This window comes from Molossus molossus, unplaced genomic scaffold (assembly GCF_014108415.1).
Source record: "Molossus molossus isolate mMolMol1 unplaced genomic scaffold, mMolMol1.p scaffold_m16_p_4, whole genome shotgun sequence".
NCBI lineage: Eukaryota > Metazoa > Chordata > Mammalia > Chiroptera > Molossidae > Molossus > Molossus molossus.
The window spans coordinates 32,803,637-32,828,556 of NW_023425377.1; the positions used below are offsets into that span (position 1 = coordinate 32,803,637).

Consider the following 24,920-nt stretch of genomic DNA (forward strand, 5'->3'; position numbering starts at 1 on the left):
ATAAATGCATGAAAGGTTTTTGTTCCCACAAGAAATTCTCATTAGGTGCCTTCATCTAGCACTCAGTCATGCTCAGCTTTGGAATCAGACTGGCAGCCCACTGGGCTGACCCTAATTCCCAGGGAATCTCTGCTCTAAGAGTAGGTCCCCAAATGGGCCTGAGCGAGTCTTACATTTGAGACCAACCATCCTTACATTTTTCTATCCATCTCTTGCCCATCAGTGAGGGTCATTCCATTCTCTACTGGGCACCCTGGCTAGTGAACATCCTTACTGTCTAGATATCTAGAACCATAGCTCAGGAAAGGACTGAGCTGACTTTCTGCATGTGATTTTATACAATCAGTAGAATTAATATCCCTCTTGGTGTCTCAGGGGTCCTAGACTGGGGATGCTCAATATAGAAAAGATAGCAGTTTAATCAATTTTAATGGAACCAAATGGTTATACAATAATATTTTATATACATTCGTGGAAGAAAAAAAAAAAAAAAAAAAAAAACCCTTGCAACTTTTTGGGAATCATAGAAAGCAAGCAGTGGGGAGCCTGTCCTTGTAAAGATTCTTCTTGAAGCTGGAACTGGAGATCAGTATTTTGGTCTTTTCACTTCAACCCTGCAATAGGAGAAATCAGTCAGCATAAGATCAATAAACTAAGCAATTCCCCAGTCCCATAGAAGGTGAATATGGCTGCTCACCCATCAGCTTCCATCTTCTTCCTCTTCTCAATGATCTGCAAGAAGTTACAGTCGATAGTTATGCTGCCAGTCTAAGCTCACCTGAGGCCCAAGGCTGGTCTCCCTCCTACTTCCAAGGCTCTCCAACCCCTTGCCTGTTCCTGGATTGGTGAACCAGTATCTACCCCCAGATGAAGCCCTCCCACCAGAGAGGCAGTCCCCCTTACTGCACTAATCTTTTTCCACTGGCGATCAAGCTCTGCTTTGTCATTGGTTTCCTTGAAGCGCCTGGTTTTCCGCCCTTCAGACATTTTGATGCCATACTGGAATGCAGCCCTGAGGAAAAGAAAGGGCAGTTGAGGCATCAAAAAATAGGCATCAATTTACAAAGCAGTAGCAAGGTGTTCCCAGAGGACTCTGTGAGCACAGAAGCTATTTGGAAATGTCTCAGCCAGACTACACTCTCTAACCTGGTGTGAGCCAATCCATCACCATGCCATCCCTCTCCTCACACCCTGACCATATTCAGTACCAACTCACTTGGGCAAAGCTTCCTTGTTGTTCATGTACTCGCTGTATTCTTCCTGGGTATCAAAGTCCCAGCGACCTAAGGGGCCCTTCTTGTTACCCTGTTACAGAACAGAATGGGAGATGGGGAAGGAAGAAATGTCAGTGGAAGTGGAATTTTAGCCCTTGATTAAAGCCAGACTCTTCTACAATCCCATTTCATCATTTACAAATCCTACCCTAATAAATAACAAGTGCTTACTATGTACTTATTATGTGCCAGGCTTTATTCTGAACAATAAATACCTATCTTATTTAATTCTATCAAAAACTATATCAAGAGAAAGTATATTTCTCTCAATTTTCCTGATGACAAAACTGAGGCATAAGCAGTAAAATAAGTTGACATGGTCACAAAACTAATAAATGGCAGACAGGGTTAAGCAAGGTTCCAAGATGGAATTAAACCGTGCTCTTAACCATTGCAATACAGGAAGAACAAGGATGGAAATTATTTACTATAAATGATGTTTGTTGGGTTTTAAGAGTTAAAAGAAAATTCCTATACTGGCTGGCTGGAATAAAATTCAATTATTTTCAAAAGGCAATTCCTTCTGCCCTTTCTTCTTAAGCACTAAAGACTTGCTTACTGCCTAGAATAGAAATCAAAGCCTGGCACTTTGTAGGAAATAAAAATATATATATTTTTTACTCTATCTCATTTGATTTTTGTACAAACACTTTGGAATAGTTAAGCTGCCCATGATCCCACAATGCCGCTGATCCCATTACTGCAGCTAGAGAAGGTGAGGACCAGTTGATGGTGAGATCTTTTGGGAGTGGGGAAAGGGTATGTACTAAAGAGTAAATTGCCCAAGAGCCCCCACCCATCCTTCCATCTCCATACCTGGTCCATTTTGCTATAATCAACCTCCTCATCACTGTCTACAGCCATGTCGTCCATCCTAAAGAGAAGCAACAGTTGAACAGATGGTGCAGACCCAGACTCCTATGCTTCATCTGGAAACCTACCCAAGTCAGAGACTATATGCCTAGGAATGACCTCCCCCCCAGACCTCCCACTTAAGAGCCTAGTAGAATAGTTCATCCAAGAATTACCCCTGCATCCCAGCAAATCTACACCACCCAACTCCCTCACCCCAACTTGTTCTCTAAGTATCCCAGCCTCCCTTCTTTAACAGAGTCTCACGTACGTGGCTGGGTAGCACTCAGCATAACTGTTGGACATGCCAAAGAAATCTCCCAGTTGCTTCTTATCCTCTGGCTTCTTCAGCATATGTTATGTTAAAGAAAATAATTCTTCCGTAGCAGAAAATCTTCAAGCAGAAAGAACCAAGGGCTAAAAGCCCCAACATGAAAACTCGAAGGAAAGGACTGTGAACTTGAACGGGTTCTCTGAGAAAGGGAATAATGACTTCATTCTGGTCAAAATTCAACACAAATGGGGAGGAGCAGGGTTGTGGAAAGGCAGGGAGACAGATGAAAAGAGAATAATTCTCTAGAACCCAGAAACATACTGAAATAAAGGATATGATTCAGTGCCTTCCCAACCAGCAGAACCAGCAAACTTTTCATTGATCGATTTGATCAACTCCTTGGCAGATCCAGGTCCTGGGGGAAAGAAAACTCTATTAAGACACTGAAATGAGGACTTGACAACCTCTACCCTACAACACACTTCCGACCTACAGCTTTCATAAAAATGTTTTTTTAGCAACAGAATCCTTTTCACTAACAAAATTTTACTCAAATCCCAACTAATAATGAGCTACTCTGGTTGAGATAGGGTAGTATGATCAGAACATTGCCCATTCAACCTGCGTCACATCAAGACTCCACATGCGAAGAATATGCCCTGTCCTTGCCCAGGAAGATGGAGGAAACTCCATACTTATCTTCTGTCTACTCCATACAGCAAGACGTAGATATTATAAGAACTCAGAACCAGCAAGTCTCCCAATCCCACCCTTGCCAGCTCTGAGCTCTAGGTTAGACTCAGTCCAGGGGAAAACTGGACTGCTGGAGCTAATGGAAGAGGCCTTGGATACAACTCACCTTTGTCAACATCTATGGGCTGGAAAGAAAACAGAAACAAGTCAGTTATCACCATGAGGGATTCCCACTCATCCTCTATCCCCCAAGTCTGGATCAATTCCCTACCCGAAGTTGTCCCCACTTCCAGGATGGTTCCTACCCTGAATTAGTTGACCCACCTGCTTCTATGGAGCCATGAGGAGTCTATATAACAGAGGGGTCCTGTACCTGGCTGGGCAGGCAGAGAGATAAGCAGCTCCACCACCTCATACCAGGGGCCACATCTCACCTCATCATCCACTTTTGGCTTCTCAAAGTAGCTGTGCCTCTTCTTCTCTTCCTCTCTCTCTCGGTCCCGTTCCCGATCTCGTTCTCGCTCCCGCTCTCTGTCACGTTCCCTGTCTCTATCTCGATCACGTTCCCGTTCCCGGTATCTTTCCCGCTCCTTGTCCCGAGGTGTCTTGGTTGTGGAGGGCACATAATCTCCAATGTCTTCAAATATACTAGGAAAACAGAGATCACTGGCTGTCAAAGTAACACATGCTTCCACTTCCTCTGGCCATTTCTATAGATTCTCACAAGGCCTCCCCAAAATGCTGAAGACAAGAAACACAGAGCCCCCTTCCTCCCTCAGATCAGGTGATGAGCTAAAATACATACTTCATGTCAGCTTCTGGGGGTTTCTTCTCTTCCAGCTTCCCTAAAATGTGAAGAGAGGAATGAGGAAAACTCATTAATTCCCAGTCTGCCTCACCATGCTAATTCTCAATACCCTTTAAATATCTGTTTAGAAGGTGGAACAAAAGCTACCCATACCTCAAAGTTAACCACTGCCTCCTGGATTGGTCAGACAGACAGAAACTGGATGTAACTAATCTCCCTGCCAGTGCTCCACTGCTCCCATTTTTCTCTGTTCCCCATGAACCACCCAATGTTCTGGAGGCACAAGGCTCCAGGAGACCTTGGTTCTATCCTCAAATGTCTTTCCAGGGGTAAGGTTTCTGTCCCTAATCCTCCAGGTTACCTTTATCCTTCTTCTTGAGCTTCTTATTTCGGGTACCCTGCCTCAGGTAGGAAAGGATCTGGGTGAGCTTGCTGATGACAATGTCATTTGTAGTCAGTGTAGTCTGAGCCTGAAAACTCCAAGAAGCAAGAATGTTACCCCACTAAGCAGAAATCTCATTTATTCATTTACTCCCTTAACAAACTGAAGGATGAATTAGAATTAGCTAGGTAAAGACTAGGAAAGGAGGCGCTGTGGAAGGACATTCCAGAGATGAAACATCATGCACAAAGGCCTGGGTCAAAAATGATTATAGCACATTCAAGAAAGCCAGGATGACTGGAGAACAAACAACAAGGAAGCACGTAAAAAACGGCGGGAAAGGCCAGAAAATGCAGAGGCTCACAGGCCATAATAAACATTTTGCTCTTTATTCTAATAGTGAGAAACCAATGAAAGCTAAACTGTGGTGAGACAAAAATTCCTGTTTTGAAATTATCATTCTGGCCATGTGTAAAAGGGAACGGGGAGACTGGGGTGGTGGAGTGTGATGGCTAAAAAGTACAAGGTTTCGCCCTGGTCGGTTTGGCTCAGTAGTGGGAGTGTCAGCCTGCAGACCGAAGGGTCTCAGGTTCGATTTCCAGTCAAGGGCACATACCTAGGTTGCAAGTTTGAGCCCTGGCCCCAGTTGGGGTCGTGCAGGAGGCAACCAATCTATGTGTCTCTATCACATAGTTCTCTCCACTCCCACCCCCACTCCCTCTAAAATCCAATGGAAAAATATCCTCAGGTGAGGATTACCCCCCCTCCCCCCAAAAACACAAGGTTTCTTTTACGGTGATAAAAATGTTTTAAAATTGATTGTGACAGCCCGGCTGGTGTGGCTCCATGGATTGAACGTCATCTCATGGACTAAAAGGTCTCATTTGATTCCTGGTCAGGGTACATGCCCAGGTTATGGGCTCAATCCCCAGTAGGGGGCGTGCAGGAGGCAGCCAATGGATGTATCTCTCTCATGTTGATGTTTCTCTCCCTTCCTTTCTAAAAAATCAATAAAAACATATTAAAAAATAAAATTGATTGTGATGATGGTTGTACAATACTATGAATATACTAAAAGCCATTGAATTATACACTTTAACAAGGAAAATTATATGGCATGTGAATTACATCTCAATAATAATTTTTTTATTTTTTATCCTCACCCAAGGACACTTTTCCATTTTTTGGTTCAGATAGAGTGGGAGGGAAAGAGAGGAAGAGAGAGAGAGAGAGAGAGAGAGAGAAACATCGACGCGAAAGGGACACATCGAGTGGCTGCCACCTGCACGACCCAACCAGGGCCGGGGACAAACTGCAACCGAAGTATGTGCCCTTAGCGGGAACCGAACCCAGGTCTCTCTGGACCGCAGGCCGACGCTCTAACTGCTGAGCCAAACCGGCCAGGGCACATCTCAATAATAATTAAAAATAAGTAAAGTATGAGAAAGGAAGCAGAGTAGAAATGGGAAAACCAATTAGGAGCCTTTTTTTTTTTTAATTCTCATCTGAGGATATGTGTTTTTTTTTTATTGATTTGAGAGAGACAGGAAGGGGGAGAGAGAGAGAGACACTGATGTGAGAAACACTGATCAGTTGCCTCCCATAAACACCCCAACTGGGGATCAAACCCACAACCTAGTATGTGCCCTGATTCAGGAATCAAACCCACAACCTTCTGGCATATGGGACAATGGCTCCAACCAACTGAACACCTGGCCAGGGCAGAAGCCTTTTAATAGTTTCAGCAAGAGATGATGGTTTAGAGTATAATGTTATTGGTGGAGATGGAGAAAAGTTAATGGATTCAGCGGATATTTAGGAGATGAAAAGTGGACAGGACTTGGTGATGGGTTAATGTGGTCAATGAGGCCAGGGCAGAATTGAGGCTGATTTCCAGGTTTGAGACTCATGTGAAAGGCTTTCAGGATTCAAGTTACTCACCTCCATGGTGGGGCAATCTGCTTTGCTGCGGATAAGAGTGGTAGGAATGTCTGTGTCAGCATACTCATCGTCCAGGTCTACCACATAGGCCATGCGGCCTGGAAGGAACAGTTCATTCCGCTCATATGCCTTGCTTTTGAAGAGCATGCGGTAAACATTGCGGCCTATGAAAAAATCAAGAGCAGCAAATAGGCAAAGAAAACCTTCTACAATAACAGTTGCCACTTATTGAGTGCTTACTCTGTGCCAGTCACTAGCCAAATGCTATGCAAGCTTTGCTTTGCTTTATTCAGACTTCACAAAGCCCTTCACAAATGCCCCCTGAGATGGGCATTATCTCCTTTTAACTGATAAGAATACTAAGCTGAGGCAAGGAGGGTGTCAATGGAGGAAAAAGGAGAAACATCTGTAACAAAAATAAATAAAAAAGAAAACAATACTAAGGCTGAGAGCTTAGTCATTTACCTAAAGTCATATTGCTACCAAGTGAGAAAACAAAGAATGAGACCCAGACAGTCAAATTCCAAAGCCTGAGTTCCTATCCACTCTTCTCCATTGCCTCTCAGGGGCACAACGTGCCTGCCATTATATTAGGCCCTGTAAGAAATAAGGACGAGGTTTAAGGTAATAGTGATGATGAATGAAAAACTAACTTTAGCCCTGGCCAGTTTGGCTCAGCGGTTAGAGCGTCGGCCTGTGGTCCGGAGAGACCCGGGTTCGGTTCCCGCTAAGGGCGCGTACTTCGGTTGCAGTTTGTCCCCGGCCCTGGTTGGTCATGCGGGTGGCAGCCACTCGATGTGTCCCTTCACATCGATGTTTCTCTCTCTCTCTCTCCCTCCCACTCTATCTGTACAAAAAATGGAAAAATATCCTCGGGTGAGGAAAAAAAAAAAAAGAAAAACTAACTTTAGTTTTTAATCCTCACCTGAGGACATTTTTTTTCTTTTCTTTTTTGCATTTATCTTCAGATAGAGAAGGAAGGAGAAAGGGAGGGAGGGAGGGAGGGAGAGAGAGAAACATCGATGTGAGAGAGACACATCAACTGGCTGCCACCCACACAACCCCAACCAGGGCCAGGGACAAACTGCAACCAAGGTACATGCCCTTAACGGGAATCGAACCTGGGTCTCTGGTCCATGGGCCGACACTCTAACTGCTGAGCCAAACCGGCCAGGGCAAAAAACTAACTTTTAGTAGTCATATTGTCTAAATTACTTCTCTTCATCCCAATAATCCCATGAGATGAACATTTACTAGTTTTGCTGGACAAACAGCCATTGAGAAATAAAGTCAGATGCCTAAAATCACATGCCTAGTGTGGTTTCATCATCAAGATTCAAATCCAGTTCACTGCAAATTCTGAATTTTTTATTTTTTTGGCAGGGAGAGGAAGGGAAAGAGAGAGAGAGAAAAACATCAATGTGAGAGTGAAACATCGATAAGCTGCCTCTTGCAAGCCCCCTACTGGGGATCGAGCCTGCAACTCGGGAATGTGCAGACCTAGAATTGAACCTGCTGCAATCTTTTGGTGACACCCAACCCACAGACCTACACTGGCCAGGGCAAATTCTGAATTTTTAATCAATGCTACCTCCCTTAAAGTATAAGCCCTAATCTGAAAGCTTTCAACCTAACTAAAGAGATATTAATAACATACAAAATAAGCCCACATCTGAATGCTATTAGAGAATTTTATTGGAACTAGCTGGTTTAGGGGCAAAAAAGGAAAGGAAAATAGGCTGAAGGAAAACAGAAGCATATCCTGCCCAGAGCATTAAATTCCACGATTCACCAAGAATGCAGGGCCACAAGTATAGAAACTCTGTACTCACCTAAACGTGTTTTAAATTCAATTTTGTTTTCAGGATCCTCATCTTTCCTGAAAACACACACAAAAAAATATTTTTGCTAAATGTGTTCCTACTTTAGGTCCCACTTATCTAAACTCTCAAGTTCTCCCTGATATTTACATACTTGGTTTCCTTCTGAGGCTTTTCCATTAGTTCTTCCTCCTCTTTCTCTTTGCTGGCAATCTCAGCTCGTACCTGACAGGAAAGCAAGTAGTATTTACAGATGTATTCATTTTACAGATATTTACTGAATACCACTATACCACACTGTGCCAGGAACTAAGAACTTAATACTAAACAAAACAGTATAATCCTTGCACTAATGGAGCTTATAGCAGAAGAGCCAGACAAACTATATATATATTTTTTATCCTCGCCCGAGATCATTTTTGCATTTATCTTCAGATAGAGCAGGAAGGAGAGATGGAGGAAGAGAGAGAGAGAAACATCGATGTGAGAGAGACACATAGGGTGGTTGCCACCCATACAACCCCAACCAGGGCCAGGGACAAACTGCAAAGGACGTACGTGCCCTCAGCGGGAACCGAACCTGCGACTCTCTGGTCCACGGGCTGACACTCTAACCACTGACCAAACCGGCCAAGATGAGCCAGACAAACTATTAAACAACAGTGTGATAACTGCTATGATGAGTGAAACAGAAAATGTATGCAAGGGTGCAGGAAGTGGGAGGTGAGGAGTGAAGGGACTTAACCACACCTGGGTGATCAAGGAAGGTTTTCCCAAGAAAATAAAATTGAAGCTGAGATTTGAAGAATAAGTAGCAATTAGTCTTACAGAGGGGTCACTGTTAGCCCTTCTCCATAGTCTAAACTAACAGTAGTCTCCCTTCTCACCTTGGAAGGCCCATACAAGAGCATTCACCATTCTAGTATCACTCAACACTCATTCACACCAAGGCTCACCTTTTGGAGCAGAGCAAAATCCAAGCCTTTCACCAAATGGGTGTGTTCCATATCACCACCCAAGAATTTGGACTCTTGGATCAACTGTCTTCTCTTCTCTGCAGCTGATTTGTCCCTGTATAGTGAAAGAGGCCATGTTAGAACAGTCCTTTGTGTGTGGCAAATGCCTCTTGAAATAGCTTGATGTGGGCTCAAGAGCAGGGAAAGTGTGAGGAAGAATTCATATTGTGATTGTATGACTTTGGGATGCTGAGGAAACCATGCCATGCCTCCTTGTACTCACGCCTCAGCAGTGGGGCCCACAGCCCTGTAGTTAGCTGTGGTGCTGATCAGCTCAGTTTCCTCATAGTCTTTATTCACGCCATCTCGCCGTTCCTTGGCTCGGTCCCGGTACTTCTCTGCTAGTTCTCTCTCTCTCTCAATTTCTTGTTGGCGAAGCTTGGCATAATAACTATGACCAGAGAAAGGCAAACGTGTAAGGCTCATCAGCTGCTATCCCAACATCAACAGAATTGTTCCTGCCTGTTTCCCTATACCTTCATCCAACTCTCTATTGTGAAAGCTCATATATGTCCTAATAAAACTGCTGGTAACCTCTTGACAGTCCTCAAAATCACAACTACAGCATCTTTCAGCTCACAGGTACATTGTTCCATCTGCCACCTCAGGATACTTCATCTGTCATTTTAGAATTCTTTATTGCCACCCAACTCTACATCACTAAGTCTCTATAGGCATGAGACTTTTCTATATAGCAGACATGAAGTCATCCAAATTTCAACAGAAAATAAATCATTCCTTGGTCTTCCCCCAGAAGAGAGGAAAGCAAAGCACAGGTCCAGAAAGTTTAGTATCATATAAATAATGATGATGATGATGATGATGGCAGCCAAGATTTACGGGGTGATTACTGTATGCCAGGCACTGTACAAAGTATTTACATACACTATCACAGTCGATCCTCATACCAACCTGGTAAGTTTTGTTTCACTCTTTTTATTCTATCCATGATAGTACTGAAGATTAGAAAGGTTTAAAAAATGCTAAGGTTATTCTGCTATAAACTGGTAAAGAGGAGATTAAAATAACACAGACTGACTCCAAACTCCTAAACTGCTACTCTATTATGAAAGCAAGGGGCCTTACAACAATAAAGGAAATCCTCAGTCTCTAGTCTTTTAACTAACCCCTACTCCTCTACCCCAAACATTATCCAACACTGCTCCATCCTTCCTTCACCTTTTCTTTTTCCTCCTTCGTGCAGCTGGGTCTTCATCCTCATTGTACTCCCTTGGCATCCTAGAAAAGAAATTCACTGATAGCAAAATACTGCCACAGCTGCCTGGCTGGTGTGGCTCAGTGATTGAGCATCGACCCATGCACCAAGAGGTTGCCAATTCGATTCCCAGTCAGGGCACATTCCCAGGTTGTGGGCCTGATCCCCAGTGGAAGGCATACAGGAGGCAGCCAATCGATGTTCTTTCTCATCGACATTTCTCTCTCTCTCACTCTCCCTTCCTCTCTCTCTAAAATCAATAAAGAAAAAAATTTAAAAATAAAATATTGCCACGGCCTCAGAAACCACAAGTGGCCTTGAAGGCTGAAGAAAGGTCTAGAACACTGACCAAAGCAACAGTCTCAATCAGGCAGAGATCCATGTTAATATTTGTAGGTGAGTGGTTCTCACTTTAGAGAGGATCACACCACTTGAAAGACTATTAAAATTATATATCCCCAAATATCTGCCCCCAAACCTGAGTCCATGGGGCTAGAATGGGCCCAGAAATCTGCCCATTTAAACACCAGCAGCAACTCTAGTACAAGTGGTTCATGAAACATACTCTGAAAAAGATCTCAGAGCATGCCAGTCTCCACTGGAGCTTCAATCTCCAGAGAGAAAGAGTCAGAATCATAGGCTTCAAAAAGAACTAGCCTTCCAGTATGAACACAAGACATCTAGATCAGTAGATTTTCTGTAGGAAGGAGATGGGACACAGGTTGGATCATCCCAGAACTTACTCATGATGACGAGACTTGGAGGGTGGTGCAGAAGTAGGTGCAGCCCTTGGGGTCATGAGAAGTTTCCTGAAGTCTTCATTGGTGAGTTTTGATCTAAAAGGCAAAGATTTTAAAAATTAGTACCCAATAAGAATTGGAAAAGAGCCCAGGCAGTATTGTTCAGTGGTTAGATTATCAGCCTATACACTGAAGGATCGCAGATTTGATTCCCAGTAAAGGGCATCTACCTGGGTTGCAGGTTCAATCTCAGTCCGGGTCAGAGCATGTAAAGGAAGCAACCAATCGACGTGTCTCTTTCACATCGATGTTCCCACACTCTTCTTTCTCCCTCTCTCTTCCCCTCCATTCTATCTAAAAATCAATAGAAAAATATCCTCAGGTGAGGATTTTTAAAAAAAGAAGGTTCAGTTACATCTTTGAAAATAAAAACTTTTAAACCTAAATGTCCATTAACTGGAAACTAACTAAATAAACTGTGCCAGTGTTTCCCAAATGTGGGGAAGATACCACTGATGGTACAAGAGATCATTTTAATTGGTACAATGACAAGGACTCATTCCTTGCCCAAATTTTAGTCAGGTACTTTTGAGCCCTCTTCCAACTAGGCCTCTTCTTTGGCCTGCTGGGCCCATTTTTAGCAATGGAAAAAAACAAGCAAAAATAATATATGTATACTATATAATATCATTTAATTTAAATATTTTATCTCACAAAGCAATGATATATTTTCCTCAGACATAAGTCATACATATACATGTATATAAATGTGTTTTTAAAAAGGGTAGGAAGACAAGATACACATTTTTTTTAAAATCCTCACTCAAGGATATTTTTCCATTGCTTTCTAGATAGAGTAGAAGGGAGAGACAGAAAGAAAAACATTGATATGAGAGAGACATATCGATTTGTTTCTTCCTGCACAACCCCCCACCAGGGCTGGGAATCAAACCTTGCCCTTCACCGGGAATCGAACCTGAGACCCCTTGGTCCAAGGGCCGACACTCTAACCTTTGAGCCAAACTGGCCAGGGCAAAAAAGATACACATTTTTAAAAAGGTAATGGTGGTTACCTCTAAGAAAGCGACTGGAGTTGGGAATTTTATCAAAGAAAATTTTACCTTTATTTCCAATGTTTTACTTTTCTATACGAAAAATTCCTATGTAATGTAAAATTAAACATCAGCTTTAAAAACTAGCACCCTCTCTTCTAATATGCTGATGTAGTTGACCTGATCCAGTTTAAGGGGAAAGTGGTACAATTTTTTAGCATCCTTGCTGACAAGACAATCAGAATTCTTTTACCATCACCACCACCACCACACTACTCATTGCCCAGCTTATTCCCGTGGTCCTAAATCAAAATGCTCACTGGTGGAATGAGTGAGGATCATCCACATCGTGGCCATCTGGAGCCAAAGGGTTGGAGAACGGCTCACCTAAGAAAAAAAACAGCATTAATTTAATCAATCTCCTTTGTGTCAGGTCTTGTGCAAAAGTTGGGGATTTAACAGTGAACAATACAGATGTGCTTTCTTGCATGTTAAATTACTCACAATCTAGTGAGGAAGAAAGGCAAGAACAGCGACTGTGACAATACAATGTAATAAGTACTCAAGTGGAAAAATACAAAGAGCTGTGGGAGCCCAGAAGAAGGTGCCCCTAAACCAGCGCTGGAGGATCAACAGACTTCCTCAAGATGACATCTAAGATACCACATCAGAGATAAAATGGCGCAACCCAGGATTAAGTGATGGGGGGTGGGGAGAGGGGAGTAAAGTTCACAGATCATCTCCATCTGTAGTCACTTGGGGCAAAGACTAGGCTTGAGAGAGTCTGGGGCAGCCCGGCCTCACTTGGAGCCCAGCGGCTTCGGCAGCTCCAAGCGTCACTCCGGCCCTTCTTCACCTTCACACACACACCCGGTGTAAGGCCAAAATAATGCTCCAAGAGTCCCGAGTCCCGCCGAAAAGAAAGGGCAGACCGAAGACTTACTATCCCGTTCAGGCATTTCGTCCGCGGTGTCTCAACGCCAGCAAGGGCTGAGGGTCCAACAACAAAGCAGCAACAGCCTTCTCCCCACAATGCACCTCCGGAAACAACCCACAAAGCCTTGCGTTCCTCCACCGGGTAACTGGAGACCCAACTGGTGGCCTACAATATTTTTATAGCATTGGCTAAAGTTGAGCCCGCCCCCTTTACGTCAGCCAACCTATCACGGGGACTGGAAAGCGGTCCGCGATTGGTCCGTCTGGAGAACTTGGCCGGAAGGCCTGCGGGGGTTGGGTACTAGCAGAAATGGCGGCGGCCGCAGCCGCTCGTGGGATCCGGGCCCAGATGGGTCTACGAGAGATTCGCATACATTTATGCCAGCGCTCGCCTGGCAGCCAGGGCGTCAGGTGAGGCGCCCCGTGGTGAGGCGGGCGGGCTTCGGGGCGCCGAGGTTACGACCTCGACCTCCCGGGTGTTTGGGAAGGCCAGTGCCCACACAGTATGCGCGGCGTTTTCTCGGGCTCCGCAGGGACTTCATCGAGAAACGCTATGTGGAGCTGAAGAAGGCGAACCCGGACTTGCCCATCCTAATCCGCGAGTGCTCCGATGTGCACCCCAAGCTCTGGGCCCGCTACGGTGAGTGCGGGATGCTAGGGGTCTGGGATTCCGATGGGGAAACAAGGGTTCGAGAAGAGAAACCGCCTTCCAAGGTCAAGCAAAAACTTGTAGAGACTGGTACCCAGACTTTGGCCTTGCTTTTGACCTTGTTGCCAATAAAGAAATTTACGTTACCCAGTCCTGCATAGGGACCAGGAGCTGTCATTTTTGTAGTTCATAACAAGTTTCAGACAGAGGAGAAGAGGTGCTGGTCAGTTCTGGTCAGTGTCAGCCCTTCCCACTTACGTGTGAGCAGTGCCAGTCCAGTGCCAGTCCAGGTAGCGTTAGAATCTCAATAATGAAAAATTAGCATAATGATTCTGTGTTGAACACATAATGCTAGGCTGTCTGCTGGGTGCTTTCCTACCTAAATCTCAATTGATCTTCATTATGAGGGGATTATGTAGCTGGATCTTTTCCCTTCCTAGAATGCACTTCTGCCAGACGTCAGTGGTTGGGTTCTTCTTATTGAAGTTATTTTTAGCTCTGAGTTTATATATCACCTTCTCAGAGAGGCATTCTTTGACCAGTTATGTAACATTGCTCCAGCTTCTTTTTATCATATTACCTATTTCAATTTGCCACAATCTGAAAATTACTTTCTCTTTTTTTTTAAATCCTCACCTGAGGTTATTTTTCGATTGATCTTCAGATAGAGTAGGAGGGAGAGAGAGAAACACCTATGTGAGAGAGACACATCAATTGGTTGTCTCCCGAATGACCCAGACCAGGGCCAGGGACGAACTGCAGCTGAGCTATGTGCCAATGACCAGAATTGAACCCGAGACTCATTGGTCTGCTCAGCCAAACCGGCCAGGGCTGAAAATTACTTTCATGTTGCCTAGCACATAATAAGCATGTAATAAAATGTTTCTACATACTAAATAGTGGAATTTTAGTCATGGTTCTTAATACCTTGCCCTCGGAATGTCTGGAGAAAGGGAGGAGTCACACCTAAGGCAGATTGGTTCTAACAGTGGACATCTGTAGTAGCCATGTACTAAAAACTGAAGGAAAAAGGTTCTCTTTCCAAAAACCAGTAGACTAGAGGAGAGGGATTCAAATAGCTAGAGTGTATTATACTAGATGGACTATGGGAACCACAGAATGGGTACTCAGCCAGAGTTCGGTCCATGTAGTGCATTTCTCACTTGGTTAATAAATGCCTACTTAACACTTCCCTGAAACACCTTCCTTACCATTGTGGCTACCCACAATCAGCCAAACTTCTAGTTGGACCTGAGCTTCCTAGATGTCTTTTCCCCCTTTATTATTATTTTTATTTAAGTTTTTTTATTATCATCACTATTGCAGATGTCCCCCATTCTCCCCTCCCCTTTGCCCACCTCCACCCAGCACCTCCCCCCTTACACTGTTGTCTGTGTCCATGGGCTATGCATATATGTTCTTGAGTGAATCCTTTTACCTTTCTTCACTCAGTCTCCTGACCCCCTCCCCCTGACAGCTGTCATCTGTCTCAAGCATCCATGCCTCTGCAAATCCCCTTATTTCTTTTTTTTAAACCTTTTCTTTATTGTTGAATGTCCCTCTTCCCCCCCCCCATTTTGACCCCCCCCCTCCTTCCCAGTCCTTCCCCACACTATTGTCTGTGTCCATTGATTATGCATATATGCATAGAAGATCTTTGGTTTATCTCATCCCACCCTCCTTCCTCCTTTCCCTTTGAGATTCATCAGTCTAACAGCCAATTTGTACCTCTTAATTCCTTCATCTTTTTCACCCATCCCCCCCAGCCCCCTTCCATCTGGCAAGCAACAAAAAGTTCTCTCTCTCAAACTGTTTCTGTTCTGCTTGCTCATTTTGTTTGTAGATTCAATTATTGATAGATATATATTAATTGCCATTTTATTATTTTTTTAATGTTTATTTTTGTTACGTTTCTCCTTTTCCCACCTTGACCCCCTTCTGCCCACTCCTGCCCCCCACTCTGCCTTCCCCACACTATTGTCTGTGTCTGCAGCTTATGCATATAAGTTCTCCCCTCCCCTCCCCTCCCCCTCCCCTCCCCCCTCCCCCCTCCCTCCCCCCTCCCCTCCCCCCTCCCCTCCCCCCTCCCTCCCCTCCCCTCCCCTCCCCTCCCCTCCCCCTCCCCTCCCCTCCCCCCTCCCCTCCCCTCCCCTCCCCTCCCCTCCCCTCCCTTTGAGGTTCTTAATCCTCACCAGAGGACATTTTTCAACATTTTGTTGAGATAGAGTGGGAGGAAGAGAGAGAGAGAGAAACATCGATGTGAAAGGGACACATCGAGTGGCTGCCACCCACACAACCCAACCAGGGCTGGGGACAAACTGCAACCGAGGTACATGCCCTTAGCGGGAACCGAACCCGGGTCTCTCCAGACCACAGGCCAATGATCTAACCGCTGAGCCAAACCGGCCAGGGCCCCTTTGAGGTTCTTTAGTCTACAACCAATTTGTACTTTTTTTATCCTCACCTGAGGACCTTTTTCCATTTTTTGTTCGGATAGAGTGGGAGGGAGAAAGAGAAACATCTACGTGAAAGGGACACATCGAGTGGCTGCCTTCTGCATGACCCAACCAGGGCCGGGGACAAACTGCAACCGAGGTACATGCCCTTAGCGGGAACCGAACCTGGGTCTCTCTGGACTGCAGGCCGACACTCTAACCTCTGAGCCAAACAGACTAGGGCCAATTTACACTTCTTAATCCCTTCATCTTTTTCACACAGTCCTCCTATCCCCCTCCCATCTGGCAACCAACAAAAACTTCTATCTATGAGTCTCTTTCTGTTCTGCTTGCTTATTTTGTTTGTAGATTCAGTTGTTGATAGATAAGTATTTATTGCCATTTTATTTATATTTTTGTTCTTTGCCTTCAAGAAGACCCTTCATCATTTCATATAATACTGTTTTGGTGGTGATGAACTCCTTTATATTTTTCTTGTCTGGAAAATACTTCATATGTCCATCGACTGTAATGATAGCTTTGCAAGATAGAGTAATCTTGGTTGTAGGTCCTTGCTTTTGATCGTCTTGAGTATCTCTTGCCACTCCTTTCTGGCCTGCAAAGTTTCTTTTGAGAAATCAGCTGACAGTCTTATGGGAACTCCCTTGTAGGTAATGAACTGCTTTTCCCTTGCTGCTTTTAAGATTCTCTCTTTGGCCCTGGCCGGTTTGGCTCAGCGGTTAAAGTGTCGGCCTGCGGTCCTGAGAGATCCGGGTTCGGTTCCCGCTAAGGGCATGTACCTTGGTTGCAGTTTGTCCCTGGCTCTGGTCAGTCGTGCGGGTGGCAGCCACTCGATATGTTCCTTTCACATCGATGTTTCTCTCTCTCTGTCTCTGTTCCTCTCTCTCCCTCCCACTCTACCTGAACAAAAAATGGAAAAATGTCCTTGGGTGAGGATAAAAAAAAAAAAATTCTCTCTTTGTCTTTAACCATTGGCATTTTGATGATGATATGTCTTGGTATGGACCTCTTTGGGCTCATCTTGTTTAGGACTCTCTGTGCTTCCAGGACATGTATGTCTGTTTCCTTCACCAAGGTGGGGAAGTTTTCTATCATTTTTTCAAATAGGTTTTCAATTTCTTGCTCTCTCTCTTCTTCTGACACCCCCATGATGCGAATGTTGGTACCCTTGAAGTTGTCTCACAGGCTCCTTATACTGTCCTCATTTTTTTTTGGATTCTTTTTTTCCTTTTGCTGTTCTGGTTGGGTGTTTTCTGCTTCCTTACATTTCAAATTGATGGTTTGCTTCTTGGCTTTATCTACTCTACTATTGATTCTCTGTAAATTATTCTTTATTTCTGTTAGTGCATCCTTCATTTCTGACTGGTCCTTTTTTATGTTGTTGATGTTCTAAGTTCCTTGGAGTTCTCCTTAAGTTCTTTGAAGTTCTCACTAAGTTCCTTGAGCATCCTTTTTTTATTTTTAATTAATTATTTTATTTTTAATCCTCATCCAAGGACATTTTTGCATTTATCTTCAAATAGAGCAGGAGGGAGAGAGGAAAAGAGAGAGAGAGAAACATCAATATGAGAGAGACACATTGAGTGGTTGCCACCCATACGACCCCAACCGGGGCCAGGGACAAACTGCAACCGAGCTATGCGCCCTTAGCAGGAACTGAACCTGGAACTCTCTGGTCTGGGAGCCGATGCTCTAACCGCTGCGCCAAACTGGCCAGGGCAATTTTTTTTTTCTTAATGATTTTTTAGAGAGAGGAAGGGAAAGAGAGAGAAACATCAATGAGAGAAAACATTGATTGGCTGCCTCCTGCATGCCCCCCACTGGGGTTTGGCCCACAACCTGGGCATGTACCCTGACCGGGAATTGAACTGGTGACCGCTTGGTGCATGGGTTGATGCTCAGCAACTGAGCCACAGCAGTCGGGCTCCTTGGGCATCCTTATAACTAGTGTTTTGAACTCTGCATCTGATTGATTGCTTATCTCCATTTTATTTAGTTCTTTTCCTGGAGTTTTGTTTGTTTTCATTTGGGATATGTTTGTCTCATTTTGGCTGCTTCCCTGTGTTTGTTTCTATGTATAGGTAGAGTTGCTATGTCTCCTAGGCTTTGTAGGATGGCCTATTGTTGTAGGTGTCCTGTAGGATCCAGTGGCACAGCCTCCTTGATCACCCCAGTTGGGGCCTTGAGATGCACCCCTAGTGTGGACTGTACACCCCTTTGGTGTAATTCTTTTTTTCTTTTTTATCCTCACCCGAGGACTTTTTTTTTTTGTTCAGATAGAGTGGGAGGGAGAGAGAGAAAGAAACATCGATGTGAAAGGGACACATCGAGTGGTCACCACCCACACGACCCAACCAGGGCCGGGGACAAACTGCAACCGAGGTACATGCCCTTACGGGAACCAAACCCCGGTCCCTCCAGACTGCAGGCCGACGCTCTAACCGCTGAGCCAAACTGGCCAGGGCTGTAATTGAGTCTTTATTGCTGTTGGCACATCAATGGGAGGGATTTACTCAGGCTGAAAAGCTGCAAAGACTGGCTGTGCCCACTGACCACTGGCCCATACTACCTTGAAGGATCAGCTGTGTCAGGGCCCACCACACAGCAAGACTTCAGCAGGGTTCTGGTACCCACTGAGTCCACTCATTGAGTGTGTCACTTGTGGAGGTGGTTGGGTGGTGGTTCTTCAATGTGGTCTAAAGCTGTCCACTGGGTGTGCTATAAGTTGATGACAAAGACCTGTTGTTATATTTTGCTAGCCCCCACAGTGCAGAGTGTATAATTAGTCACCTCCCTTTCTCTCCAGCATTTGGCCAAGAGAAGAATGTCTCTTTGAACAACTTCAGTGCTGATCAGGTAACCAGAGCCCTAGAGAATGTGCTAAGTGGCAAAGCCTGAAACCTTCACTGAGGATTAAGAGCAACAGCCCCACAGCATGGGCTCTGCTGGTCTGAGTACAATGTGGAAAGATGTGTTCTGTTCTTTATAAAGCTTGTGCTGTAAAATACTGTCTCAGAATATTCTCTTTTTTGGGGGTGCGTTAATCCTCACCTAATATTTTTCCATTGATATTTAGATGGAGTGGAAGGGAGGGAGGGAGAAAGAAAGAAACAAACAAACATCAATATGAGAGAGACACATCAATTGGTTGCCTCCCACAGGGCCCCAACCTGGGCGGCGATTAAACCCTCGACCCCTCTGTTCGCAACCCCTGTTCAAGGCCGACACTCTTAACTGCTGAGCCAAGCCAGCCAGGGCTGTCTCCAGTTCATCCCTCTACCCGTTATTGTACAACCACTGAGGCAAAGCAGTTTGATATAAAAATAAAACTTTATTCTGTCCCATCCAAAGACATCAGCTAAAACAAAACAAAAAAAAAGGAGGGAGATTGCAGGGTCCAGAGTAAGTAGACCACACCCACCTCCCTCTGGTCCTGTATGGACTGTGCTGAGTGAAAGGGGGTAAGCTGGAGTCCAAAGGTCTTGGTTTAGGCTTTAGGTGTGGGATCAGAAAACATGAGGCCTCATTATGGTCCTAAACACCCAAACGGGGCTCCATGGGCAGAGAAGCTGTGGGGGGAGGTAGTAAGTGACACTGAAAAGCCAGGTCACCTATGAAGAGCTGTCTGCTGGAGAGCATGCACTCGATCCTGGAGCTGTGCTTCCTCCTCATGCCTTTTGAGGGCCTGCAGCCCTGATTGCTGCAGGAAGGCCTGGACAGCCTAAAGGCAGGGAAGAAAATGATTCAAAACCTGGGTTTCTGTGCCCTAACACTCAATTCTCAGAGCCTTATGGATTAACCCACCTCTTCTTGGGGTAGGGTACATTCCCAACAAGAGGATGTGGGCTCTGACCTGGAGCCCACATAGACTAGCCAGGTCCAGAGAAGTGGCTATAGTTAGAACTGGAAGGAAAGGGGCCATGGTGAGACTAGAGGCTTCAGAACAAAGGGGATTGAGAACCAGGACCAGAAACCAACCTCTGGCCGATAGAGGAAGAGCAGTTGCAGCAGCTCCAAACTCTGGCCTACTACCTCAGTGTCAGAGAAGGCCAACATGTCCAGCAAAGAGGGGAGTAGGGGCCCTGGCCACAAACGCCAGCAATAAGCAGGACCCTTCTCTGCAACGTTGCACAGAACTGTGAGTACCTGTGAACAGATATGTATGTACACAGTCCCCACAAAGGATGAAAACCAATGAGCAAAAAATATAGAGTGCTGACCACATGCCTCAGGCACTGTGCCAAGCAGTTTTGAAAACATGTTCTGTAATCCCCACAACTGCCTTCAGGTAGTATTACTATTCCTAATTATGAATCGGGAAACTGAAGCTTAGGTGATTAGTTCACTTGCACAATGTTAGTAACTAGTAAACCAGTTTAGGGACTCACACCTAGATAACTCTAGGCCATCCATACCACACCACTTGCCAGCTCTCAGCTGAGGGCACTTATGAGCTCCCACTGTTTACCCTTCAGTCACTAGACCTTGGACTCAGATGAATCCAATACCTACCAGTACGCTCACCACATTAGATACTGGCAACAACTGCAAGAGAGGCTCGATCAGATCCAGGGAGAGCAAGGAGGTACAGAAGCCAGGACTGTTTGCTGGAAGGGAAAATGTAAGTCTTTCTAACTGGCCTGAAAACCCCCCCTCTCAATCCTAAACCACCTCAATCCAAGCCACAAGGAAGTTTTCCCAGTATCTAAAGGTCCACACCTAGGCAGATTATGGTTCATACCAGTGAGGTTGTTAAGGAGCCAGAGGCCCTCAGGAAGCAGGCTGGGCTGTTTCTGGAGGAGGAACTGCAGAATGATAAATAAGGATACCACAACACGCTCATCTCTGAGCTGCACTTGCCCTCCTGCTGCCTCTGTTAGCAAGTTGCTTAGACACCGAAGCACAGGGCACAGCAGCTGCAAAGACAAGTTGGGGGTCAACTGTAAGGAGGAAGGGGCTACCTGCATACTAGAGGAGGAACAAAGTAGGAAGAAAGGTGTGCAGATCTTGCCCTGTCCTCTTCACCTACCAGCTCCAGTCCTGCATCCTCGGATCTCTGGACAGCCCCAGCCAAGTACAACAGTAGCAGCCCCAGAGTGGACACAGCCCCATGGGTGATGAGCAGGGCATTGTTGACCTGGCTGGGCAACAGGAAGCAAGTAGTTACTACTCAGCCACTTCTACCTTTAAGCTTGCAAACAGCCTAGGTTTGTGGGTTCTCTGGGTTCCAAGAGAAAACATGAAAGGAAGAAAACTCACAACAGTTCCAGAAACCAAAGTTCAAAAACCCGAGTGTCATGAAGGGAACCCCAGGGGAGGTCTGTGGCACTTTCCCAACTGGTCTGTGTTACCTGCAGATGATGTAGTGAAGGCACCAGGCAAACTCCACAGCGACCCCAGGGTTCAGCTTTGGACCAGGTTGCAATAGTCGAAGCATGTGCTGGGGAAGAGGGGTGCTCAGGACAGAACTGCAGGCAGAAGCAGAGCTGTGAGTAGGAACCACAGCAGGCAAGATGCCTGTAACTCTTCCCAAACCCTAATAGCAAGTGGGAAAGCGTCCAAACCCAAAGGACTTCCCAGCTAGACACGTGGAGTTAAACATACAACAGCTTTGGAACCAGACTTGATCAGGTATCCAGAGGCTACACTGCCAAATGGCTCACCTGACCGCACATCTGGAGACATAATTTTACTTACGGGATGATCTTCTTTGGAGCTTCCTTAGCCTGCAGGAGCTGGGACAAGGCATAGCCAAGGGCTTCCAGCACAGTCAGATGGGGGGACTAGAAGTGGACAGGGTAGGGATCTGAATCTGGAAAGTAGGCCCGAAGATTTCCTGAGACTTTCAACCCCTTTAGCATAGGGCAGAGGCTGGAACTGCCTAACCAAAGCAGCTGGGGCATGTGGAAAGAAGTGAGGGAAGGGTTGTCCAGGGAAGACAAGGTGGACACTCACCTGGATGCAGGAAGCCAAGGCTGGAACAATGCCCTGTGGCAGGAGCTGCCTTCTCACAGATTCACTCTCCACAATCAGGTTACCCAGTGTATACAGACAGAGCTCCTGAGAGCAGAACAAAAGCACTGGGTTTAGCCTATGTCAGGCTGGGGTGGGGGTGGGCATGGGAAGGACAGTGCAGCCCTGTCCTTGAGACCCTGGGCACAAGAGGATGGAAGATGATGGGTGTATGTATGGCTGTGGGCATCAGGGGAAACAGGTTTTCTTCTCCCTACCTGCCAGCCAAAAGCCAAAAACAAGGTAGGAAGTGACAGGGCTTACTATAAGATCTGAGCTGTGACCGGCGAGGTAGGTGAGAAGGTAGGAAGTGGCTGGCAGGCAGGCCTCAGCCACTGCAGACTGCTCAGAATGAGAGAGCTCATGAAGGCACCGAGCCGCCTCAAGCTGCAGCAGAGCCTGGTTGCTGGTCAGGAGCCCGACCAGGGTCCGCATACTGCCCTTCAGCCTACATGAATGAGTACCAGAGCCCTGCTCAGCCTGTGGCCCCTCCCCTCCACACTCCTATCCATCCCTCAAGACCCTAGCCACCCAGTCACACCAACCACACTGACCTGATGAAGGTCTGCTGTGTCTCTGGGTGCTGCAAGCCTCGACGAAGACTGACCAAAGCTCCCTCTCTCTCCTTTTCCCCTGTCCCCCGCTGGGCTAACCACAGGAACTGCTGGATCTGGAGCCCAGGACAGGGAGAAAGATGGCAACACACAGTTGCCAGAAAGCAAATTTTGAACCCTGCTCTGCCTACTTCACCTGTGAGCCCTCCAATACTGCACCATCCCTAGAACTTGTCATTCACACTAATAGGCTAATACGTGCCAACACTGCAGTAGAGTGGACAGAAGAGGAAATCAGAACAACTTAATACCAACAGTCTAAAAGGACCTAAATATCAGTTTCCCACCTGAAAAATAAAAGTGAATAACATCTATCCTGCTTTCTTATAGGGTTATTGCAAGGATAATATTTAAACCTCTCAGCCTGGCATAACCTACCCCTCTAGTCATTCTCCCCATGCAGCCTGTTCTCTAACACTTCCTAGCATAACATGACTTTTTAATGCTGCCAAGATTTTGCACAATCTATTTCTTCTGTCTGGCATACCCTCTCCAGTTCCTCCACTCCCTTCAGATTTCTGCTCCTGTCACTGCCTTTGGGAAATTAGCTCGTTCTGACTTCTGTGGCAGACGTAGGGGTTTCTATTGTGCCTCATGATTCCTTCATGACAGGTGGTGGTAGCACATTTGTCTCCTTCATGGGCTGTGAACACTTCAAAGAAAGGGACTCTTTTCCTCTTGTGTACCTCAGTACCCAGCAGTTTCCTGGCATAAAGTACACAATGAATAAATGGTATAACCCAAGTGTGAGTGCTTTGTAAACTATGTAACAAACAGGTGATGCCCAATGCTTGCTGAATGAATAAATGAATTAAAACCAATTTTTTTTCATTCACTTATTCAACAAATACTGAGCATCTACTATATGCCAAACACTGTATAGGCATCTGAGTTTTCAGTAATGTAAGTATCCATTGGAGGGTAGTGGGACCTTGATGGCGAGGCACATCAAGACTTGCGAGGTGGTAAAAACCGGCTAGGACTTAAAACTATTGATGTGGGGATAAAGGTCGGGATGGGGTGGAGGGTGATACCCCAGTTTCTGGCCTGGCCCACTGGAGGTTTTGAAGGGACCGCGTTCAGGTTTGGGGACGGTCCTCCAATATTGGAGGAAGGAATTTGGCGCTGGCCAGCACGGCCCGCACCGCCCACCCTGCCTCCTCACCTCGGCTTCCCCGAGGATCAAAGCCACACATCCCCCTTCGGCCTCCTCTGGGGTGTCGTCTCTCAGCAGCCTCTTGCTGACCAGCTGCTGCTCCCTCCGTGCCTTCCGCAGTTCTGGGGACAAAGAAGCCGGCTGGGGGCAAAAGAGGAGCCCAGGACCCGAACCCCGTCTCCTACACAGAGGCCTCCCACTGCCATACCCCATCCTCCCATGTTCCCTCGCCCACCCAAACCTGCTTCCCGCTCCCGACGGCGGCGCCGTAGTTCTTCCATCCCGCATCCCACAGTCCTGAGACGACCATGCCGTCGGTTCCACATGGTGGAGCTGGAGACTTCGCACTGAACCGACAGCTGTGATCAGTCCCAATCCACAGAAGATGGCAGGAACCGCGCAGCCGCAGCGCCAGGCGGAAGGGGAGGTGAAGCAGGCGGGGCTCCGCGCGAAGTGAAGGCAGGGCGGAGGGAGGGGCCGGGCCGGGGTCTGAGGCGGAGTGAAGGAGGGGGCGGGGCGAAGGGGGAGTGGGAGGGGAGGGGCGGGGCGAAGGCAGAGGGGTGGGATCTGGACTGAAAGCCAAGAGAAGGTGCCGCAGCCTTGATTTCTCTTCTTCCCAATTCTAGAAAGAAAAGAAGGGTAGTACTGTAGGAAAGAAAGTAACTTAATCTCGACCCGGCCAATAGCATCACCTTCCACTCAACAAACAACCTCCCCACTCCTAACACACCCTACAGCAGTGGTTCTCAACCTGTGGGTTGCGACCCCTTTGGGGGTTGAACGACCCTTTCACAGGGGTCGCCTAAGACCATTGTAAAACACATATTTCCAATGGCAATTCATAACAGTAGCAAAATTACAGATATGAAGTAGTAACAAAAATAATTTTATGGTTGGGGGTCACTACAACATGAGGAACTGTATTAAAGGGTCGTGGCATTAGGAAGGTTGAGAACCACTGCCCTAGCGGAACATTCAAAACTAGCCCGAGCTCTAGGAAGATATGGGATACCATTTTACCAATAACTC

General features: G+C 46.1%; 3 protein-coding genes across 6 annotated transcripts; 1 reads left to right on the top strand and 2 right to left on the bottom strand.

Moving 5' to 3' along the window:
* Positions 1-456: 456 nt before the first annotated feature.
* IK (IK cytokine) lies at positions 457-13,139 on the bottom strand. The gene is made up of 20 exons (XM_036241116.1): positions 13,012-13,139; positions 12,389-12,455; positions 11,020-11,112; positions 10,240-10,299; positions 9,284-9,451; positions 9,001-9,115; positions 8,199-8,269; positions 8,057-8,103; positions 6,225-6,388; positions 4,263-4,371; positions 3,899-3,938; positions 3,528-3,741; positions 3,260-3,278; positions 2,737-2,815; positions 2,398-2,478; positions 2,091-2,148; positions 1,217-1,305; positions 904-1,012; positions 698-732; positions 457-614 (listed from the first exon to the last, which is right to left on the bottom strand). The coding sequence occupies exons 1-20, from the start codon at positions 13,025-13,027 to the stop codon at positions 587-589; spliced, it is 1,662 nt and encodes a 553-aa protein (XP_036097009.1). The 5' UTR covers positions 13,028-13,139; the 3' UTR covers positions 457-586.
* Positions 13,140-13,266: 127 nt separating this feature from the next.
* NDUFA2 (NADH:ubiquinone oxidoreductase subunit A2) lies at positions 13,267-19,116 on the top strand. Its single transcript, XM_036241054.1, has 3 exons — positions 13,267-13,415; positions 13,538-13,644; positions 18,916-19,116. The coding sequence occupies exons 1-3, from the start codon at positions 13,315-13,317 to the stop codon at positions 19,005-19,007; spliced, it is 300 nt and encodes a 99-aa protein (XP_036096947.1). The 5' UTR covers positions 13,267-13,314; the 3' UTR covers positions 19,008-19,116.
* A 337-nt stretch (positions 19,117-19,453) lies between these two features.
* On the bottom strand, positions 19,454-24,272 carry TMCO6 (transmembrane and coiled-coil domains 6). Of its 4 annotated transcripts, XM_036240597.1 has the most exons (12): positions 24,133-24,272; positions 23,901-24,013; positions 22,676-22,791; positions 22,386-22,569; positions 22,065-22,169; positions 21,807-21,892; positions 21,461-21,577; positions 21,139-21,250; positions 20,851-21,025; positions 20,622-20,716; positions 20,088-20,255; positions 19,454-19,830 (listed from the first exon to the last, which is right to left on the bottom strand). In XM_036240597.1, the coding sequence occupies exons 1-12, from the start codon at positions 24,215-24,217 to the stop codon at positions 19,717-19,719; spliced, it is 1,470 nt and encodes a 489-aa protein (XP_036096490.1). In that variant the 5' UTR covers positions 24,218-24,272; the 3' UTR covers positions 19,454-19,716. The 4 variants fall into 4 exon arrangements, with proteins under 4 accessions (XP_036096490.1, XP_036096491.1, XP_036096489.1 ...); XM_036240598.1 differs by lacking the exon at positions 22,386-22,569; XM_036240596.1 differs by lacking the exon at positions 24,133-24,272 and having other exon boundaries at positions 23,901-24,112.
* Positions 24,273-24,920: the final 648 nt, after the last annotated feature.

Bases quoted from the DNA above. Each gene is read 5' to 3' on its own strand.
- IK (XM_036241116.1), bottom strand. The intron at 8,104-8,198 runs GTATGTAAATAT...GTGTGTTTTCAG, and splicing joins AAGCCTCAGAAGGAAACCAA to GAAAGATGAGGATCCTGAAA. The intron at 4,372-6,224 runs GTGAGTAACTTG...TGGAGTTTTCAG, and splicing joins CAGATTGCCCCACCATGGAG to GCTCAGACTACACTGACTAC.
- NDUFA2 (XM_036241054.1), top strand. From the start codon at position 13,315: ATGGCGGCGGCCGCAGCCGCTCGTGGGATCCGGGCCCAGATGGGTCTA. The intron at 13,416-13,537 runs GTGAGGCGCCCC...CGGGCTCCGCAG, and splicing joins CCTGGCAGCCAGGGCGTCAG to GGACTTCATCGAGAAACGCT. The intron at 13,645-18,915 runs GTGAGTGCGGGA...CTTTCTCTCCAG, and splicing joins CAAGCTCTGGGCCCGCTACG to CATTTGGCCAAGAGAAGAAT.
- TMCO6 (XM_036240596.1), bottom strand. From the start codon at position 24,104: ATGGGGTATGGCAGTGGGAGGCCTCTGTGTAGGAGACGGGGTTCGGGT. The intron at 22,170-22,385 runs GTAAGCCCTGTC...TTCTGCTCTCAG, and splicing joins GTCACAGCTCAGATCTTATA to GAGCTCTGTCTGTATACACT. The intron at 21,251-21,460 runs GTAACACAGACC...CCTGTTGCCCAG, and splicing joins CTTCACTACATCATCTGCAG to CCAGGTCAACAATGCCCTGC.